Here is a 23,528-nt window from a genome sequence, read left to right on the forward strand (position 1 = left end):
TGTACTTGTTCTCCAATATGAGTCCTCCAGTAAAAGTTACTATAAAACAATTGACTACGAAAATAAAAGCCTTGTCAAATATCAAATATTTAGAAATAAGCTGATAGCAGCCACATTAGTACATGTGTGCAGGAACATGGGGAACATGCAGGAACATGCAGGAACATGCAGGAACAATACAGTTCATTTCAAAGAGTCCTCTAAAAAGGAAAAGAAAACCTCAGCCGCTGTAGGCCCAAAGCGATGGGTGGCCAAATCCAGCTCAGATTCAGGACCAAGGTTTTCCACATTACTTTTCATTTGTTCAATGCTCCTCCTGTAAATAAATAAAAATGTTCATGTTACTACCTGGGATTGTTACTCTGTTGCATCATAGCCATAGCCCCATATTGTTAAAGGGATACTCCACTTTAAAATTTAAATTCTGTCATCATATACTCACCCTCATGTTGTTTCAATCCTTTAAGAATTTCTTTCTTCTGCTGAACAGAAAGGAAGATATTTAGAAGAATATCAGTAACCAGACAGTTTCTGGTCTCATTGACTTCCATAGTATATTTTTTTCCTACTATGGAAGTCAATGAGACCAGAAACTGTCTGGAAGTGGAGTATCCCTTTAAAAGCACTAGGCTAAATAAATGAAGGAAGGTGACCTAGACTTGAGGACATTATGGAATTGCAATACACATGACATTATCATTCTCACGTTGATTAATTGACCTCTTGATACAGGGTCTAGACAGCAGGCTGAAAAAAATTGTACAATGGTAATGTTAGAACAAAATGCATATTAGGCCAATTAAGTTTAACAAAGGTCAAAGACATCTCCAAAAAGATTATATTTTCTGTCAACTGAACAGTTCTAGAATGTCAATGCACCCTACATTTGTACTTTAAGGTCTGTCCTGATCCACGCTGCTACCATAATATCATAATATGACCTCAGAGGCCAGCAATCCTATACGCTATATAGCCCCTCTCACACAGAGATTCCGGAAAATACACGGATAATGTGACCCGAAATTTTTCCCGGGATTGTTTGATTTTGGTTCATTCACTGCCAGTATTTTTCCGGAATCTGTGCGTGCGTTCACACAACCCGTAAAGATCCCGTAAAGACACGTGATATCGATGTGACGTGAAAGGCTTGTTCGACTTGAACCGGCGCTGCACAGACCGATCGGTGAAAGTACCACGAGAGCAGACGGCTCCGTATGCTTTTGAATCGCTCTCGCGTTACTTTGATGTCATAAACATGTTGACACACTTACAGTGTTGCTGGGATGTCCTCTTCGGGTATACCAGCAAGTAGTTTCTCTTTCGGCACATGTTTGGCCAGTGCCATGCCAAACCCCTTGGCTAGGTCTTCCGCCTCTCCCTCTGTTAAAGTGCTGAATATTGTCAGCTTTGTCTTTGCCTTTCTAAGCTGCTGCAGCACATTGGGTGGAACATCTTTTTTGCCAACCTATGTATGAACAAATAGTGTCACAGATATAAAGCATGAGAGCAGGGCTTTCTAAATATCAATCATGTACTGTACTGCACCATGCCTATCAATAGCCATGAGGGGCAGAGTGGCAAACTCCATATGACTTTCTATCTTCTTTTATACTTAAATGTATGCATATAATAGAAATACAAACCCTTATTAACATTCGGAACATGTTTGTGGACATGTTTTCTCCTTTGACCCTCCTCCTCAACTCATCTTCATCTACCTGGTAGCTCTTTCCTTGCGCTGTTAGCCTTCCTAAAACTTTGTACACTTTCCTTTCTTTTTCCTCCATTCCCTCATCTTCCCTATGTCTTTCTCCGTTGTGTTGCTCATGCATCTCTTCCTCCTTGTCCTCCTCCATTTCTTCCTCACTGCAAATGGCTATAGGTTTTCCTATGGCCTCCAACATGGACATAACAGTCTCTTCTGTTCAAAAAATATGTCAGAACTCATGTCAACATCACAGGTTTACAATGTGGGACAGTCTACAAAAATGAAATTATCAGCTAAACCTTTCCATCAATTGAAGAGGAATGTCACTCCTTCATAATAATTGACATACATGTTTATTCTTTCTATGTCCCAGGGCAGAGCAAGTAAACAATACTTGTTTCTAATATATAAACAAACTGAACTCAGACCCTCCTAGGTGTTCCAGACATTATCAAACGTACACATCATTGCAGCAAGCTAAACTATATAAATGTTGAATTAAATTGAATGTACAATTAAATAGAGAAAGTTTATAGAGCTAATAGATTTGGTCAAAATAACAGATTTTTGTTTAAGGTAAATAATGTTGTTAGAAACAGCATAGTTAAGCAACATATATTGTCTTTAAGCTACAGTAAACAAGACGCAGTCTGTATAGACCATATTTGAGAACCAGGGCAAAGTTTGGCTTTGCTTTGACCTGCTTTCTCTTGGCTTTACAGTGCACTGACCAACATAATTTATGAATGGAATACTTGAAAAAAACAAATTGGCTGTCCCAGGTGAAGTGACTATAGTAGTGTAAATGAGATACAGCCAAAGTTCAGTTAAGTCAGAAAGCATGCAAAAATTAGAATTGGTTACCCTGTTGTAGTACAAAGCCTTCTGCAGATCTAGAGGGTTGGGCTGACAGGTCTGGGTCAGCTGTGTAAAAAGAAACAAGATATAAAAGATACATTTTTATAATGAGTGAGTGAGTGAGTGAGTGAGTGACTGAGTGACTGAGTGAGTGTGTTTTAGTGAGTGTTTGAGTGAGTGAGTGAGTGAGTGAGTGAGTGAATGTTTGTTTGAGTGAGTGAGTGAGTGAATGTTTGTTTGAGTGAGTGAGTGAGTGAGTGAGTGATTGAGTGTTTGTTTGAGTGTGTGAGTGAGTGATTGAGTGAATGAGTTTGTTTGAGTGAGTGAGTGTTTGACTGAGTGAGTGAGAATGTTTGAGTGAGTGAGTGAGTGATAATTTATGAATGGAATACTTGAAAAAACAAATTGGCTGTCCCAGGTGAAGTTACTATAGTAGTGTAAATGAGATACAGCCAAAGTTCAGTTAAGTCAGAAAGCATGCAAAAATTAGAATTGGTTACCCTGTTGTAGTACAAAGCCTTCTGCAGATCTAGAGGGTTGGGCTGACAGGTCTGGGTCAGCTGTGTAAAAAGAAACAAGATATAAAAGATACATTTTTATAATGAGTGTTTGAGTGAGTGAGTGTTTGAGTGAGTGAGTGAGTGAGTGTTTGAGTGAGTGAGTGAGTCTATGTACATGTATGTATACATGCATCTATACACACATTCACCAGCCAAGGGGACTGGGTAGATGAAAAAAAAAAACTGCTTAAATAATAAGTTGCCTTTTTTCTGTTAAAGTAGACATTTCATAGACAGTAGTACAGGGTCAGGTAGTAGAGTCCACTTTGTTATTGCATGACTTCTGCGATTTACTCTTTTACCTTGACATATGTAGCACATGCGTGTGGCTGCACACTCTACATGCATCACTGCCCCACAGGTACATGCCTCCTGTTAAAACAAAACAAAGAGAAAAATCAATAGGGGTGTGAACCACATACACATGACAGGTCGGTAAATTATTATATACATGTCAGGTACAGAGATTATGTATACTATATATGAAAAGTTTCCATTCCTAATATGAGTTCTCATGGACATGCATGTGAGTGTATGGTCTGTATATGCATTTTGTGTGTGTATTGACATGTAAATTATAATGATTATGCTTGAATAAGACATGCAGAATATCACTTTCATATGTGAAAACCGCACTTACTGTCTTTCTCCCTGAAACATTTTTGGCACAAATTCCACATTTTTTTGTTCGATCTGTAAATATATACAGGATATAAATATTTATAAATATATACTTGTCTTTTTTTCTTATTAAAGGTAAATATTAAAATTTTTGACCACTTGCCCCATTTCCGGTTTCATGGACTGATGAAAAGAAAAAAATATATATACATGCTTGACATGCTACTTATCTCCAGTATCATTCAACAACATAGAAATATGGCAAGGGCCCAAAATTCTGAACTTTAAATATATATATTTATACCTATTGATAACATGTCAATCAATAAGGCACATACCTAAAGACTGAAACAAAAGTGAGGCCAGCCGCATTCTCTCTTGTTGTATTGCAGGGCACTAGAAGGAGGTAATGCAGCCACCAGACTTCATGAATTCAGTGGCAAACTTGAAGGAAGGCAAAAGTTTTTGACGAGAGAAAAATTATTTAATAATATCTGTCACTAAATACATAAACAGACAAGTATTGGCGCTTTAATATATCGATGTACAAGGGTAGATTATATATGATAATAGGTTTAAATTCAATTGGTTGACACATGCTTGCAGTGATTTAAACTGGGTAACAGAAATTAACTTACTGCAAGTGTGTGGATACCACATGACACGGAATCGGTTTGCAAATTGTGTTTTGTGGTTTTAATGTTCCACTCTCCTTTCACTCCCCTTGAAGCTGCGAATGCACTGTAATCAACAAAATCACAATCACCACTAACATCTCCAGCAGTTCATTTTAAAATAAATATTTTGTAATCATCTACTCATACCCATGTCAGATAAAACTGTATTTCAGTTGTTGCGTCCTCGTAACAAAGCTAATCTACAGATTGGAGTACTTATGCTAGTCGTGAGCATGACTGTGCTAGAGTCTGTATACTGTAAATAGTGCGAGTTGTGAGGCAGTTGGTTAGAAATCGATCAGCTGTAAAAGGACTTAACTGTCACCCCCCTTTTTGAGAATGCACTATTCAAACTTAAATGGTTGTAATTCAAGAATGCTTTGGAATATAGACCTAAGTTTGGTCGTGTTTTAAAGATAACACTCAGCAGATTATTGCTAAAATTAAAGTATGAAAAAGTTATGGAAGTTTAAATTTACAGTAAATCAAATATACTGTACTTAATATTTTTTCTTTTATATAAAATAAATATTTTACAAAATATTTTTTACTATAAAATTAAAGCCATATATCTAACCAAGTTGTGTTCCAAATTTGAAGTTGATATCACAAAAATTGAAGTTCCCATGATATTTTGTTTAGGCGTATTACCCAAAATAACCACCGGGTGACATTGAATTCCATTGAATTTAATTGTATGCATTCTGCCATAACAAATTAATACATTTCTGTCCAAATAACACTTCTTTCACAAAATACGGACCTTTCTGACAATATGTGTTTTGTCAAGATTAGAAAATATCTTGATAATAAATTATTAAACATAATTATGCCCAAAAGGGGAGGAGCCTGATAAAATAATTTAGAGTACCGTTTCTATGGTAACGCAATGTCCAATTTCAAAACATGATGATAACTACTAAAATATGTAATGTAATAAAAAAGGCGATAAAAAAAGATATTATATTTTAGAGGATAATATATATACATATATATTATACTTTTTAGAGGATAATATTATTTTATAATTTTTTATTGACAAATACTAGATTTTATGTTTTGTTATGACCTTTTAGCATGAAAATAAACATTTCAATTATTGTGTGCGTCGACTTTTTGTGACAAAGGTCAGAACTCCTGTTATGATGTATTGATGTATGATTTTTTGAGGTGCACTCTTGTCATAAATTCATCTATTTCTGTTCCTACATAATTTGTAACAAAAAAATAGTCCTAAAATATCTATTTAGGAGTCTTAGACCTTTCCAACGATATATAGTTTGTCATGATTAGATTAGGATTTAATTGTAATATAGTGAAGTAAACTTAAACGTCCCGCTAGCGGGACAGTGACACTTAAGGGGTTAATGACGCAACAGTGTTAATTATAATTCATTACATTTATATAGCGATTTTCTCGGCACTCAAAGCACTTTACATGGAAGGGGGGGATCTCCTCAACCACCACCAATGTGCAGCATCCACCTGGATGATGCGAAAGGCAGCCATATTGCGCCAGAATGCCCACCACACATCAGTATATAGGGTAGGTACTGCCATTTTACATAATTTGGCCCTTATAGTAGATTTTAGCTCATTAGATGACTGATATCACTATAGTAAACCAAACAATAAATACCTACCACCAGTGTTGAGCAACTGCTTGGCACTGCCACTCTGTCTCTCCAAAGGAGTTGAAGTAGGTGATGCACCTTCTGTCAACATTGCAATGCTAAAACAGAAATATTTGAAGTTATAATAATACCATAAGACACTTATTGCAATACCATTCACTCTGCCTTCTGGCCCTGACATGCTCCAAGTTCCATGGTCCAACACAGAGTTTGAAGTTTGGAGTACTTTTAATTACTAAGTGTTCCAGGGACATGAAAAAAAACTAATGTGAGATGCAGCTCATCACAGTGTCAATCTTTTTTATTCATAATTTGAGCATGTAATAAAAAGTTTTTTGTATTTTGCCTTGAAAGTTGTAATATGTTAATTTTAACATACATGAAATGCTAGCATAACATTTTAGTCAGATTTGTTAACTTTCATGGGTTTTGTGGTGTTTAAGACATATTGTTACATAAAATAGAAACATTTGGAAGTGGTGATTTGGCAGATAACTAAAATTTTTGTATAAATACAGAAATAAATTGAAATCCACATGTGAAAATGATTTATCCTTAAAAAGGTTTGACTCACAAAAAAGCTCCAGTGATTGCCACCCTCGAGATAAGCGCCAAACATCTCTGTTGTCCCTTTAAAAATGTTATTCTGTAATTCAGAGAAATAGAATAGAAATCAAAGGAATAAAATATAACCTAGTGTCTAGAATCTGATTGCTGTTTAATTAAGCTTACTGCAACCTAGCAGCAGCTATTCATTAACATAATACCTAACAAAAAAATGCAGGCCAGTGACAAATCATTTAATCTTCCTTACCTTGAGAAAATAATGGCTCTTTGCCCTTTTTGATCCGTCCAGAATTCACATGCACAACCCCTGGGTGATCCTGATTTAAGGTAGAGGGATAAAATATTTTCCTTTTTAACAGAGTTGAAGAAATAAAAATGTTTCAAATAAATTACATACTGTATAATATAATTCAAATTATTGCTGGTAAAATTACACTTACCTTGCTAAGGACATTACATATGGAATCCATGACCTGAAAATGTAAAGGAAAAATGTGAGGTAAAATAATTGAACTGCTCTATATTTTGAGTCAAATAGAAATGTTGTTAGTCATTTGTCATCAGTCCTGTTCTAGACTGGACTTTTAAGGTACAAAATGCCCAGATGTCAGAGGCATGTTTTGATGCTAAACAAGAGCCAATACACAAAGCATGCCATTTATTTGTATGCATTCTGGGGTTAAGTTCCCAGTTTGTTTATATGTAGGCTATTTCTGTGTTTTTCAGCATCTGACTAGCAAAAAAAAGTCTTTGTGAACCCCATGCAGAAACAAATTTGAAGGCTAAATGCTAGTCAGAGGTCATGGTTGTTTGTTTTGGTGGTAGGGTAAGTGGACAGGAAATAAGTGTAAGAATTTAAATAGCTTACTATAAGGATATTAAGTTACCTCGTCAGAAACCTCGTTGTCCTCCATTAAAGTTTTAAAACTTTGTACTTGTAGATTGTATGGCCCCACACTTCCTATGGTGAATTTTGGCCTTTTAGTTTGGAGACACCTTAATGCCTTATCTACAAAGATGAAGAATAATGAATAGATTACACATTTTGCAAGCACATTGGGCTTTCATTAACAATAAAATTGTCAATAAATCAAATAAATCAATAAAAATCAAATGTTTTATTGTCAAATCAATACAATTTAAAATGCCCATATGATAACATTGCAAATGTATGTTTAAAACAACATGCTGTGAGAAGTTGCTTCTCTTGTAGCTTACAAGAGAAGCTCTCCCCCAATCGCCAGCAAGGTATACACAAAATTCACATTAAATAAATAAAAATATATTAAAAAAAACGTACTCGGTTACTAACGTAACCTCGGTTCTCTCTAGAGAGAGGAACGAGTACTGCGTAGAATACGCTAGGGGAAAATCCTTTTCCACGAGAATACTGAAGCCAAAAAATTATCCTTTAATTTTGCATTAATGTAAAACGCGTTGCTGCAGCATACAGGCATAGGCGAGACAGCTCGCGCGCCTATTGGCTGGTCTGCTGGCAACTGCTTGAGCCTATCGAGCGAGACCTAGAGTGACGTCATACCCAATGACGTCACGTCCCGCCGAAACAGGCGTGGCTTAGGTCTATAAATATCGCTCGCGGGCTCATATCTCTGATTTTTCACAGTGAAGCAACCAGAGCGCGTGCATGCACGGCAGGATACGCAGTACTCGTTCCTCTCTCTAGAGAGAACCGAGGTTACGTTAGTAACCGAGTACGTTCTCTTACGAGAGATTCTCTCGTACTGCATAGAATACGCTAGGGGAACCTAATGTAAATCGTCGTGTGTGCTGGGATCTGACACCATAGACTCAAAGGGCGACGCGAAGTTTAAAGGTTCACCGAACGTGAAGTTGCCAGAAGAGTTCATCTCCCTTTGTGGAGGGAGAACGAATATGAAAATAAAACTTAGTAAAGAAAATAAAACTGAGTTGATGATTCCCTAGCCATGGAGCCAGGAATTCTTTCAGTGCTCGTGCACGTCCTTGAGGATGAGGAGCGCGCGCCGCGGGAGATTCAAGTCTCTTTAAAGTTGAAGTTGTCGACTGAAGTCCGAAGACGAAACAAAACTAAAAGCCTGCAAGGAAAGGAAATTATAAACGGAGAAATGCTCCCTAGGGAGCCATGGATGGTCTCGCTGATGAGGAGGGTTCGTAAAAGGTGCTCCGAGTTTCCGAAGGGGAGAGAGAGAGAAACAGGCAAGTTCCGTCTTTTGAGGGAATCCCGTCCCCGCCCCATTTTACGGGAAGGGCAAATCATCTGTCGAGATTTTTCGAGCGGGAAGATTCCTGTGTTTGTTGGGAACAGCCTCTTGGCTTGAATTACAGTGAAGTTTGACTTGAGCCTTTCGGCTCCAGAAATACGAAATGTGTCAAACAATGTACATTACTGCATTCTGCTATCGAAATTCGACTCTGTTAGATTGCGAGGATTACAGAGATATGAAACTTGTCATAGGAAGATTGTAGGAACACCAAGTTACATAAGATATGCATAATTACACACATTTAAGGTTTGTTCACACGACTATCAAGCCCTGATATCGGCTACTATGACACGGGAAAATTAAATCCATGTTTATACATTTCTTAAGTGGTTATAGAAATAGAAAATGTAGGATTTAAGTAGGAGTAAAGATTAACACTTTAATTCTGCTCCACTGCCAGAATCTCAGTGAGATTCCTGGCTTGCTGACATTCCATTAAGGTCATAAAACAGCAAAACAGGGGGGGGGGGGGGGGGGGCAATTGCCAGAGAGTTCTTAAACTAAACACTTTTGATTCAAGATTACACATTAGAAAACTACACCTCTATTATAAAGCAAAACTAATCACACATGCATAATGGCATTGTACTTATATGAAAATTATATTTCTAAGTTCTAATACAAAGGTGTGTGTGTGTGTGTGTGTGTGTGTATGCATGTATGTGTGTGGGATGACTCCTCAGTCTCCCAGGGGGTGTTGTAAAGTGTTATCCTATAGCAGGAGGGGTCAGGTTACCTAGACCATGTTTCTATTTGAGAACATTACTTATGAGAAACACTTCCAAGTTACACACAAAGAAAATCGTGACTATGGCATAAAAAGGCTACCCATGCAGGCCTTAATACATCATCTTAGGTTCTGAATCATTCTGAATTAAATGCAAGGTAAGTTGTTGTGTGTTTGGAATGTCTCTAGAAAGTTTTGTTATCTCTTTGTGGGTCCTTTTGAAGCTCCCCACAGGGAAGAAGAATGTGGTTTCCAGGTTTCTGGAGTATCTCTGAGGTGCAATTAATGTCGTAAAAGTCCATTTGCTCCAGACAAGCTGGAGCCAACACAACTGATTTACCTTCGGGGGTTCAGAGTGGGACAGCAAGAAGGAATGTGCGTTTGTGTTCTGATTCAATGAGCCATGATTCATAGCCAATGTTGCTACAGAGCGGTCTGCCCTCGAGCAGCGCTCCCCATCCTGATGCGGATGCGTCCGTGGACACCACCATCAGACTCGAGGAAGTCCCCAGGCTTACACCTGAGTGGTACCAGTCTTTTGCCCCCCAAGGGTTCAAAGCTGAAATGCACGCTTGATTGACCTTGAGGCGAAGCCAACCGGAGGCCCACGCTCTGTGAGGCACTCTCTCTCTGAGCCAGAACTGCAGTGGGCGCATGCGCAGCAGGCCCAACTGGAGAACTGATGATGCTGAGGCCATCAGACCTAGCATCCTTTGAAATTTCTTGAGAGGGACTACAGCGCCGCAGCGAAAGGAGCCAACTGCGCGCTGAATGTCCAGTGTGCGCTGAGATGACAGGCGTGTCTATTCCCAGAAAAGATATAATCTGTCTGGGGAATAGCGAACTCTTTTCCCAGTTTACTGTGAGACCGAGATTCTCGAGGTGATCGAGTAAAATGGTTCTGTGCTCCACGATCTCTGAGTGAGATTGGGCTAGAATCAGCCAGTCGTCCAAATAGTTCAGCACTCGTATGCCTCGGAGTCTGAGGGGTACGAGCGCTGCGTCCATGCACTTCGTAAATGTACGGGGTGCCAGGGACAAGCCGAAAGGCAGGACTGTGTACTGATATGCCTGGCCCTCGAAGGCGAATCTCAAAAATCGCCTGTGACGTGACGCTATCTGTATTTGAAAATACGCGTCCTTTAGATCTATTGACACAAACCAGTCCCCTCGGCGAACATGTGCGAGGATTTTTCTGGTCGTGAGCATCCTGAACTGACGTTTCATAAGCGTTCTGTTCAGTTGCCGCAGATCTAGTATGGGTCTGAGACCCCCGTCTTTCTTGGGTACCAAGCCCCCCTTCGCTTTGAGCTTGAGATAAGGGTTCTATAGCCCCTTTGCTCAGTAGTTTCAGAAGTTTCAGAAGCCGGTCGAAGACGCCCTCGCCTCTTCGACCGGCGGCAGGGAGTGGTATCCTCTGTTCTTGGTGTCGTCGACAGCGGAGAACGCCAGAAAAACAGAAGATCGTGTCCTGGCCGAAAAAGGGGAGTTCCAAGACTTAGCGACTTCTTCGTGAAGCTCAGGAAGAAATGGTGCTGGCTTGGATGCAGGCGAAGTGCGCTCCCAGGACAGGAAGTAGCCGTCCAGCCGGTTGTGAGCGGGCTGCTCAGGCGTAATCCAATCGAGGCCGAGGCTCGCCGTGGCCTGAGTGAGTACGCGTATGAGCTCCGCCTCAATGCTCGCTCTCTTTCCCGTTGAAGCACGGGCAGGGGGCGCGAGATCCTCAGAGCTCGCCCAGCCTTCACTGCCTGATGCCAGGAGAGAGCAGGAATCCCCTTCTCGCAGTATCGCGTCAACCTCATCCGCGTCGTCGACAGAAGCGGCGGCAGACCGCGGCCATTGTCCGTCAGGAAGCGAAACTGATGAAGCCGGTGAAGCAGGCGGGCGCACCGGCGAGCTTTGGCAGCTGGGAGAAGGTTCCGGGATTCGTTGAGCGCGGCGCTTTTTACGGCGCGGCACTACAGCAGGTGTGGGCGCAGTCTCGTTGAAAAATGCCAAGCGAGTCCTCAGAGTCGCTATGGGCAACAGCTCGCAGTGAGGGCAGCCGCCGTCAGCGAGCGCGAGAGCTGCTTGTTCTTCACCCAGGCAGGAAACGCAAACCACGTGGCGGTCCCCGTCGCTGAGTGTGGCTCTGCACGAGCCGCAGGAAGGCATCTTTAAAAAGACGCAAGCTCTTTTAGTCAGTGTGTGTCGCGCCGGCGAGCACACACACAGTGCAGAGAAAAGGATATAGGCGCCGGATAGCGCAGCAGGAAGGCGATGAAGGCGGCGCGGCCAGCAGCTTCTCGACTCGTCCCGCTGAGATGCTTCTTCAACAGCGCGGCTTCTTCTCGGATCCAGCGATGTGAGTTGCTTCGCTGAAGGATTAAAAATCAGAGATATGAGCCCGCGAGCGATATTTATAGACCTAAGCCACGCCCGTTTCGGCGGGACGTGACGCAGAGGGCGCGAAGCGCCCTCATTGGGTATGACGTCACTCTAGGTCTCGCTCGATAGGCTCAAGCAGTTGCCAGCAGACCAGCCAATAGGCGCGCGAGCTGTCTCGCCTATGCCTGTATGCTGCAGCAACGCGTTTTACATTAATGCAAAATTAAAGGATAATTTTTTGGCTTCAGTATTCTTGTGGAAAAGGATTTTCCCCTAGCGTATTCTACGCAGTACGAGAGAATCTCTCATAAGAGAATCATACCTTCCATTGTGTGCTGTTATTGCCACTTGGTGTCCTTTAGCCTAAATACAGAAGCAATGATAAAGATTTATTATAAATATGATTATTTTACAGATAGTTCTACTGTGAGGTTATATCATCAGGGAAGCAATTGTTGGAGCACATTTTATTATATTTTATTGATCTGGAGCATTGACTTGAGGTCAACATATTCATATGATGGTCTGAGGACAACATCATGTAACAGAATAAATCAGTGACGACTTGAGGTCAACATATTAATATGATGGTCTGAGGACGACATCATGTAACAGAATAAATCAGTGACGACTTGAGGTCAACATATTAATATGATGGTCTGAGGACGACATCATGTAACAGAATAAATCAGTGACGACTTGAGGTCAACATATTAATATGATGGTCTGAGGACGACATCATGTAACAGAATAAATCAGTGACGACTTGAGGTCAACATATTAATATGATGGTCTGAGGACGACATCATGTAACAGAATAAATCAGTGACGACTTGAGGTCAACATATTAATATGATGGTCTGAGGACGACATCATGTAACAGAATAAATCAGTGACGACTTGAGGTCAACATATTAATATGATGGTCTGAGGACAACATCATGTCACAGAATAAATCAGTGACGACTTGAGGTCAACATATTCATATGATGGTCTGAGGACAACATCATGTAACATAATAAACCAGTGATGACTTGAGGTCAACATATTCATATGATGGTCTGAGGACAACATCATGTTGACAACATCATGTTACAGAATAAACCAGTGACGACTTGAGGTCAACATATTCATATGATGGTCTGAGGACAACATCATGTAACAGAATAAACCAGTGATGACTTGAGGTCAACATATTCATATGATGGTCTGAGGACAACATCATGTAACAGAATAAACCAGTGACGACTTGAGGTCAACATATTCATATGATGGTCTGAGGACAACATCAGAATAAATAAGCTAATTCAAACGTTTCTCCCTGGATCTCGCAGCGAATCACACTGTACTGTCTGACCAAGTTGAATGGTCAGTGTCACGCGCAAATGCTAACGTACTTACAGAGATTTTAGGAAACTTTTCTGTGGCCAGTGCGAGCGCTAACAAACTATCGCACCGGCAGAAAATGAGCTGGGTTTATTTTTTATTTTTTTAGCTAGACACACTATAAAAAATATAAACATCTAAACAATATTTTCATCTTTTATTGTTTTTATTTTTTGAGCCAGAACGTCAGCGATGCTGATAAATTTTAACTGGAAAAATGCAATTCTAAAAACACATTATGTTTAACCGTGGTAGAAGACTGTTGTTAATTAATAGGATAATGTAAAAAGGCATTGGTCTTAACTTACCTTGTAACCTGTGCGCTTGTTGGCAGGGGTGTTTTTTTTTATTTTGTTTTTTTTAACTCGCGGGGGGCTTTTTTTTCTTCTTTTTTTTTTAAACTCGATGGGGGGCACACGGTGATGACATCATAAACGTTGATTGGCTGAGGCAGTTGTTGTCCCAGGGTGATCATAAAGATATTGGTCTCAGGACAGCTCCCACTTGGCAAAATCAGGACATGCCTGTTCTGAGCAGCACAAAGTAACTTTGCAAGATGGCAGAAAGTGACTGTAACAGCAGAACAATTTCGGCTTGGTACCTTGAAAGAAAGAACAAGAAACAAGCTAAGCTTTTGAGAAAAGGACTTGATATAAATGCAAATATCGATGCACAGTTACATTGGTTCGAGTCTCAAAAATACAAGATAAAATCACAAGCATTTCCAATACTGGCAGCTCATTGGATTGTAAGCAAGGTGGAATTTGTTGTGATATAAATGGCGGTCCAGTTCCACTTGCTGAAGCAATGAAGCCTCAAATTGAAGCATTTAATAAGTTGAACAAAATCATGTCTATTAAATGTTCAGATGGAGAAAATACAACCAATGATGATTCGTTTGATCCAGATTGGACAAATATAATAACTGAAGCGGAAAGAAAATATTCACAACCACCAGTGAAATCCGCAACCACAGTAACGCCTCCTCCTTACAAACCAATCTATCCAGCTTTGCCTGAACAATATACAAGTTCATCTAAACCTTTGACACAGCCTCAAGCTTTGAGATCAAATGGAGGTCCAGTAGACAAGATGTACATTGCATCTGCACAAGTAGCTCCAATAATAACAAGATCTAAATTAGCCCAGCCAAACACGGACATGTTACGATGTACACCAGCTCGTAATTATGGATCTGACTGGGGAGATGAGACCAGAGATGATGACATCACAGTTGACAAGATCGGTCCTGAATTTTCTTCACCTGCTGTTAAAAGGGAAGACTTACAATCTGAAATGATGACAGAAGAGAGACCATTCACACCAGGAGAACGTCAAGCCATTCTCACAGCCTTGCCTCCTCTGAAGAGACAAGATCCAAACACAGAATTTTGGCGAGAATTAGATTCTCTGGTTGAAGCGCATCAAATGACATTAAAAGACATACACACCATTGTGAAAGCTAAAATCCCAAGAGACAGATGGGAACGCTTGCCAGCTTCGATAACAACAGCCCAATGGATAAATTTGTGGGTTGATGACCAAGGACGACCTCTGGGTCTTTGGAAAACATTAGATGTGTTTCGAAAAGAAATCCAAGAAATCTTGGGAAGTGGAAAAATTCCATTCACATCAGTGACATTGATTAAGCAAAAGGAAGATGAATCTCCAGATGAATATGCTCTGCGTAAGTGGAATGCTTACGAGAGATGGGCTCTCTGTGCTAAGAAACAACCTGACAGAGATGATGTACAGTTCACTGACACACTTGTGGATGGACTTAGCTCAAAATATCAACAAGCCTTATCACTTGGAGTCAATCCAGGTGAGACATATGATCAAATTTTACAATGGGCTGGGCGATTAGAGATGGCTATGAGATCAAACAATGAAGAAGGAAACAAGCCAAATCGAAGAGGAGTGGCGACAGTTCAATACAACATAAACACAGAGAATTAGTTGAAAATTTGCAGCAACTGTGGAAAGCGTGGTCACTTAAGAAAAGATTGTTGGGCTAAAGGAGGTGGAGCAGAAGGTCAAGGTCCATCATTTAAACAAGTCAGTTTGCAAAACCATGATGAAACCTCTCAAGGGAAGATGTGGACAGAAGCACAAGTTTGTCAGCTCATTGAGGGAATTATGTGTAACTGATGACTGGAGGAGCAATGATTCTATCTCTTGATACACCGCCACCTGCGGGAACAGGAGGAGATTCTACTTTGTTCCAAGAGAAGTTACGACACTATTTCACAATGCTGGACAAAGCTACCAAAGACAATAATAAGAAAGTGCGAGAAGCTCAACAGCAATGGGATGAAAAACATACCACTAATGACATTCCACACATTCCTGAGTTAGGCAGTTTTGTTATGGTCAAACGTATTGCTAGAAGGGGTTAGAATCTAGATAGTAAGGATCATGTGAGATACTCTTAACAATCGATACAAGTGTTTGCCTTAAAAGGAGATGGTATCATTAGTCACAAGTTAAACCTTGCTTAGTGAATGAACAAAATTATGACAGTTGATGGCCTGATATTGAACACTGTTCATGTATTAGCTTTAAAGATTGGGAACAAAGAAGTGATGTTTAATTATTTCTCTGCTTCCATTTCAGGAATCAAGTCCATTGACATTGATTAGAGATGGTTGTAAGTTATTCTCAATACGAGACATATTGATAGAACCGGGAACGGGAAATTCGGTGTGAAATAGGAGATTTTACACATTCTACACTACATACAAAACATAACCTCACAAACAATGATCACCCGCTTACTGATTTTCTACCCAAGGGATAGATCCTTTAACATCAACGTTTATTTTAGTTTGTTGTTTTGGCCAGGAACTTGAGGAGTTAAGTAATTAACGAGTCAAGGCACTGGCAGAAGACTTATTAGTTTTTCTTTTCTTAGATGATTGGGGTTCATTTTTAAATACATACACATAGATGTTAAATGACACATAGTATGCGGGGACATAACATGGGTTGGGGTTCTTTGTTCTTTACTTTTTGTTTTGTTTTCATTTCTGTTTCTAGTCTTCTATTCTATTTCTTGGTCTGCTTTTCCTCCTCACTATCACTTCTATAGGTTGGCCACCTGGGAATGATGGTGGAACTGACGGCCGTAGTTCCAGTGGAGGGACTGAAGACTCAAATTTCATCATTTAATGTTTTTAGTATCATTATTACTTTTTATTAATATTCATAATCAGTAGTATTATGTATCTATTTTATACTTTTTATATACATTCATAATTATTTGTACCCATTGTATTTGTGAAGATGTGGGGGGAGAGAGACTTTGGGGGACTTTGAATGTGTGCTGGACTGAAATGTATATGCAGTGTTTCACCAAGCATAGCATAAGGGGAATACATTCCAACATTAATGGAAAACCATATGTTCTTCTGTTGAATGTATGTGTTCCTATGGTGATGTAGTTTTTTTTCTTGGTCAGTGGTATAAAAATCAAGCCCTTTTGTCCGAAAATGAGGAAGAGATGGAAATGTAGAGAAGATGACTGAGAAGCTGAATTAGACCTTCGCTTGGTCCATTGTCTCTTCCTCCTATGTTTTATAAACCAAATAAATAAGAGATCTCTTGGCAAAATCACTGGTGTCTGTTTCCATGAAATCAAACAACAGGGGAAAGCAAGATTTTTAAGTCAACACCCTCTGTGCAGACTGGTGCATCAGATTCTCTTATGGGCCCAAGGGAAGATTCTCTCGCTGAGAGCAATCTATATTCCAGGCCATCTAAATGTGGGAGCAGACATCCTGTTGAGGCAGGGGCTGAGGCCCGGGGAATGGAGGCTGCACCGAGACGGTGCAGTTAATCTGGAGGAAGTTTGGCCAGGCGGACGTGGACCTGTTTGCGTCTCAAGTGAACTCACATTGTCCCCTCTGGCCGGAGATGTGGAAATTATGGCTCTGGCCCCTGAGGAGGATCAGTTCCTGAATGCCAGTCCCTCTACTGAGGTAGAGACCATCTTAAACTCTAGAGCTCCCTCCACGAGGAAACTATATGCGCTGAAGTGGAGAGTATTCACTTCATGGTGTACAGAGCACCAATTGGACCCAGATAACTGCACGGTGGCTTCAGTGCTGGAGTTCCTGCAGGGTCTTTTCTCGGCCGGCCTTTCCCCCTCTAAACTAAAGTTGTAGCAGTGGCTGCTTTCCATGTTCCTCTAGATGGCAGCTCACTGGGAAGGCATCATCTTATTACTCGTTTCCTTCATGGTACTCGGAGGATGAGGCCTCAGGTTGGAGTCCCCACTTGGGATCTAGCCGTAGTATTAGAAGGATTATCCTTGGCACCCTTTGAGCCTCTGGACACGGCATCAGACAAGTGCCTAGCCTTAAAGATGGCGTTTTTGTTGGCTATGTTATCTCTCAAAATAATAGAAGATTTACTGGCTTTGTCGGTTGCTCCCTCCTGTCTAGAATTTGCTTCGGGGGGAGTGAAAGCTATTCTTTACCCAAGACCTGGGTATGTACCTAAGGTGCCCACTACTGACGGCGGAACGAGAGAAGCTCAGGTTGCTTTGCCCGGTTAGGGCCCTTGAGATGTATGTCAGGAAGACATCCCAGTGGAGAAAAACTGACCATCTCTTGGTATGCTTCGGGCCCCCTAAGAAGGGCTGCCCGGCTACTAAACAGACCGTAAGCAGATGGATCGTTGAGGCCATCTCTGTGGCTTATGAGGTGAGCGGGCTGCCCTCACCTCTGTCAGTTAGAGCTCATTCCACCTGAAGAATGGCTTCTTCAAAGGCTCTGTGGTCGGGGGCATCACTCCAAGATGTATGTGATGCGGCGGGGTGGTCCTCACCACACACCTTTGTCAGATTTTACAGCTTGGACCTTCCGGCGACTCTGGGGTCTCAAGCAATCATGTCCTGAGGTCTGCCTCATTTCACACCGGGACAGACTTCCGTCAGCATGGCGAAGTGGGCATATCATTCCCCATAGTGTCGTCATAGCGACACAGCGCGAGTTCCCTCGAAAGGGAACGTCTCAGGTTTCTCTTGAACCATGGTTCCCTGAGAAGGGAACAAGACGCTGCGTCCCTCTGCCGTGCTTCCGCACACCTGAGAGCGGCTTGCTTCAGCCGATCAGAAGGCTGACAGCAGCTGTGACACTGGCTCCCTTTATAGCTTGCATATAGGAATGACGTTGCACCAATCAGGACTGGACTAAGTTGCACATGTGACTTCAGGAATGCTAACGCTGAAGGGATTCCCCAGTGTCGTCATAGCAACGTCGCATCTTGTTCCCTTCTCAGGGAACCATGGTTACATGAGTAACCTGAGACTATCTTTTGCCTCGATTTTCTCACAAATGTGTCCAGGCAGATTTTCTCACAAATACAACTTCCTCTTCTAAAACAGTAGATGGCGCTAAGATAGGGGATTAATTTAGCGCTAGTCTCCCGGGAGAAGCACTGATTTGAAACTTGCCTTTGCCTACAGCTGAGGAAAATGACCTGTGAACAGGTAATTAACCTTCTTAAGGTTTTCTTTTGTAAAATGTTTATTGCATATCTAGACAGAAAACCACATTAGCACTTAGTAGCAATTCGCTCTCTCTAGGATAGGGGAATCTATTTATCTATAAACTGAAAGCTCTGCCATCATATGTTGCTTTTTTACATTTTTTCTACATCGGACGCGTGCAAAATGACTAAATTAGTGATTATGTCTACACTGAAATAATCTATTTCTTTCATTCTCCATAAATTAATGAGAACATTTCATTTAATTGAAAGGAGGGTTTCATTTGTCTGTCCAAAATAATAATTTGGGCACTGCATATGTCACAGGCAAGTTAAGAAACAACTGTATATTGCAAAGCAGATCGAGTTTGTTTACAAAGTGCTGGATTTGTTTGTTTAATTATGGCACAATATTAACTCCATAGTGAACTGGTTGAAATGCGTGTCTCACGGTGAATGCGTCAGACTTGAGAGCGCATGACCAAAACTGGATAGATGTGGAAAGCGTTCTGAGGCACAGAACAGAAAAAGGAAAAGGTCAAATTATAAGCTTGACCTATTTTATTGACCTATTTAACAACGGTTACCTTTGGTTCAACTCTGCATTTCAGGGCTCGATATTAGTTGTCTGCTTTCTGGGACAAGTTTTTTTTTTTTTTTTTTTTTTTTGAAGGGGCAAAGACAATTCCCTTACAAAAAAAAATCCTGCAGGAATCCTGAAAGACTGTGTAGGGACCATACAGGAATCCTGCAGACATTCTGTCCCCTGTTCTGGATCTTTTTGTTTCCTGTAAGAGTTTTTTGTAAAAAAAAAAAAAAAGGGTTTGGGTGTAACCATCGGTGACCTCATGCGCATGTCCTCTAGTCAACACACACACTAACCATTCGAGGAAATCGCCTTTGGACTATTACTTTTACAAAAACATATCTTCAAAATAATGCCTTCAAAAAATAAAATGGAGCTTGAAACTCGGGACCAACACTGTAAGTTATTTCTGAATACTTCTTGGCATTTGTTTATGGACATAATAACGCTAAATAAATATTAATCATAAACATTGAATGGGTCGTGTTAAGTTACAAATGTGTAGCTATATTGTAGGCTATATAGGCTAACCGAACATGGAAAACGCAATTTGTTCATAAAAAGTAAAGGACTGACGGCTTTTATAGTTCACAGGGAAAGATCACATGTATGGAGGTTTTTTATGGGGCTGTGTCTACTGGTGATCATGAGTTGTCTGGTAAGTTCATTTAGCACAAAGCATCTTTGGTAACACTTTACGGTAAGGGTACATGAATTATCATGAATTCATGTATAAATTCATGCATGAAATATGCATTCATTCATGCATTAATATCTCATGAATCATCAGGAACTAACACGAGTTCAACGTTTTTCATTCATGACTTCATGGATGAACAACACCTTAATTAAAACATTAACTAAGATGAGTACATCATCATGAATTATGATTTATTACGCATGATCATGATGTTTTCTTTGTTCACACAAAAAATTGGTCTTTACCACCCATTGTGGATAAAGCTATGGTTATGGTACATGAATCATCATGAATTCATGCATAAAAAAGTATTAATTCATGCATGCAAGACTACTCTTCGAATTATTAAAGGAATGTACAAAAATCCACATTATCTAATGCATGCATACAGGCTAGAACAGTATATCAATTAATGTGAGAACTTTTTTCTGAATTATGATCTGAGTTATCCAGCATGTTCATGTCTTCTTTATAGTCTGCAGGTAAATGGACAGACCCCAAAATTGGCCAATCACAGCACATAACATACGAATTCTGTTCTGTGGCCCCTCAACTAAAGTGGTGACTTGGTGCTTTGAAACACTGATGAACAATGTGGCATAACTGTGAAATGAATATGAACATGAAAGTTCAAGCCTTTGCAAACAATGTACTGTGGACACAAATGGACTTTGATCTTAACTTTACTGCTTTATTCTTAAGCGGTATAAACCAGTTAAAAACCATAAAGCTGTTTGAAAAAAAAAAAAAGTTTCACAAACAGCTTGATCTCTTTTTGGGTAAAGAGTCACCTTTTAATGTATAAAGCTACTGATGTGACTCCTCCATATCATGAAATTGTAAAACAGCTTTATGGTTTTGTAAAGAGTTTTCAGATATACAGGCACTTAAAATAAAGTTCATGGTGTATGTACTGAATTCCTTCTCAGCTCTTTCCAGCTGTTGATTTAACTGGTTTATACCGTTTGGTTTCAGAATAAAGCAGTAAAGTTACATAACATTATTACGATTTTACAGCTAAAAAACGTACGTTAAACTATTTACGAATATTTCATAATAAAGATATCTGTATAATTTCCCTTTTACCATTTTATAGATTATAAATGTAAGATCCCTTAACCCTACTCCCACATCTAAACATACCCATTTTATAGACAATATTAAAAGGATAAAACGTAATGGACAGATATGTGTAGGGAAATGGCAGTTTTATTAACAATATAGCATTAAAAGATAGTTTGAGCCACTAATCCTACCACTAAACCTAACAATTTCTTAAAACTACGTAACTTAGGCAATTATAAATTAAAACAACAGACAGACAATCACAATCATTTATTTATTGAGAAAATGTCAAAACCGGTACCAAAAGTCGTTCACATGACGATGTGTTGCAGTCCTCTCTGGCAGTAACGTTATAATAGTTTTGTATGAGGTAACGTTACAGAGCAGAATTTAAGTTATTAATCCATGAAAATGTTGATTCGGTTTCGGTTTGCTGTTCGCTCTGTGAAGGCGCGAGGTAATTCTAAAAGGTAATTCTAAAAGGTAGGCTAATTCTCGCTAATTGGGCTTAAGCCCCGAATGTTTTGTCAAAAGCCCCGAATCTTTTAGGTTTTTTAAAATAACTTCAACTTTGTTTCATTTCCTCTCAGTCTTTCTGACTGGAGCGGCAAAAAATGAAACACAAGCTCCATTACCGTGCGTGGTGGCGGACGGTAATGCATCGCGCATCACTCAGCTTGTTTGCCACCTGCCATAAAAACTAACGAACGTCGTTGTCATCAGGTGCTGGCGGGCTGTTGTATGTTTCACCGGCGTCGTAGCGAGCTTACTGGCTAACCGGATGAAGTTAATATGGATATATCAAAGTTTTTTATACGGAACACTAACAGTAAACCTCACCGGCCGGAGAGAGATTCAGAAGCAGCGTCAGACGAACCGCGGACAATGTAATGATATGATGTAATGATGTTTAGGGTAGAGTGGGGGAAAACGCCCCCCACCTGTTTTTCCCAAAATAACCACTAAAAGTAGTCAAGATACATTTTTACTGTTGCTATGCACTACGTTGATAACGGGGATATACAAATCTCTATGGAGAAGCTGACACCAGCGACACATTTGAAGAGAAGAGGATTACATGGTAAATGCTATAATTTTCAGATATTAGTAAATAAGTGTTTAAGAGAATATTGTTCTGCAGGATATCACAGTGATGTATGATAGATGAATAGTGAAGTCTGTAGTTTGAGATCATATATTATTTATAAGGAATATAATTATATTTTAAAAATTAAACATTATTTTAAAAAACTCATAGATTGTGGGGTAAAACGCCCCCTACGCTGAGGGGTAAAATGCCCCCCCCCCCCGGGGGCATAGTTTCTCTATCATAATTACTATAATAAAATATTTCTGTCTATCAAATCCTTTGTTTTACACTTAATGCAGTATAACTAGGTGGTAAAATCAAAATATTTGAACAAAACATGAAAAAATTACCTCAAGTGAGCATTAACTAGCTAGCTTGCTATCACAGTTAGCTCACTGATGGAAGGTAGTTAATTTTGCCTATTTTGAACATTTCTGAAATAAATATTAATATATATACATGTTGATACATTACTTGCCTTTTACCTTTAGAGATTAAAAACTATTGTCTGTTAATTTTGCTGTTTATCTATGAAGCAAACTGGTTGGTAAGAAAGGGGGCATTTTACCCCACCTTGGGGGGCGTTTTACCCCACCGCTGGGGCAAAACGCCCCCTTTGTACAAAAATATTTTCAGTGGAAATACTAATTAAATATGAAGGCTGAGCAATTTTAATATTTGGTGAATAACTCCTGCCATAGTCACTCAAAACCGGGATGGCAATTCTAGTCACATTTATGTTTTGTTTCACTGTAATGTCACATTTTCCTTAAGGGGGGCGTTTTCCCCCACTCTACCCTACATTAAATTCCAATTTTACCTATGTAGGCTAACTTAAAAATAGTCAGATAATGGTTGCCTCTTTTTAGTTGCCAGTGGTGAAAATGAGTCATCCTTAACATTTTTGGTGTTTTGGATTCACTACAGCTGGAGAACAATTAAATACAAAATATCCTAGGTTGTAGGCTCTAGCCTACTGGGTGATTTTTTATTTTATTTTTTACTGAGTAATGTGGAAATTCTTTCTCAACTTTAAATAATAATTGGAAGACAGCTGGAAATTTCAAAAGTTATAAAGATCTTTATTTCTTGCAAGAAAGGCTGTTCACACATCAGTCAGAGTCTGATATGAGAAGCGCCCCGACTTCTCCTTTTTGCCCAGCTTATATACACAAAACACATCCTGGTCTGTCTCAAAAGATCGCCTTAGTTACCTTAAAAGGAA

General features: G+C 39.9%; 2 protein-coding genes across 2 annotated transcripts in view; one reads left to right on the forward strand and one right to left on the reverse strand.

The window, feature by feature from the left end:
* Positions 1 to 1,192: 1,192 nt before the first annotated feature.
* On the reverse strand, positions 1,193 to 6,149 carry LOC311090365 (uncharacterized protein; the record flags this gene model as incomplete). Its single annotated transcript, XM_084125625.1, has 6 exons — positions 1,193 to 1,465; positions 1,644 to 1,921; positions 2,573 to 2,632; positions 3,067 to 3,126; positions 3,469 to 3,498; positions 6,068 to 6,149. 6 exons carry the CDS (start codon positions 6,147 to 6,149, stop codon positions 1,268 to 1,270), a joined length of 708 nt encoding a protein of 235 aa, XP_083981751.1. The 3' UTR covers positions 1,193 to 1,267.
* A 13,539-nt stretch (positions 6,150 to 19,688) lies between these two features.
* LOC311090500 (NXPE family member 3-like) overlaps positions 19,689 to 23,528 on the forward strand; it is a 41,577-nt gene continuing 37,737 nt past the window's right edge. Inside the window, exons 1-2 of the mRNA XM_084125798.1 lie at positions 19,689 to 19,846; positions 20,036 to 20,106. Of these exons, the coding sequence (XP_083981924.1) occupies positions 19,801 to 19,846; positions 20,036 to 20,106 (117 nt within the window). The 5' untranslated portion in view covers positions 19,689 to 19,800. The remainder of the gene's footprint in view (positions 19,847 to 20,035; positions 20,107 to 23,528) is intronic.

This window comes from Abramis brama (genome assembly GCF_963993115.1).
Source record: "Abramis brama genome assembly, chromosome: 10".
NCBI classification, from domain to species: Eukaryota; Metazoa; Chordata; class Actinopteri; order Cypriniformes; family Leuciscidae; genus Abramis; species Abramis brama.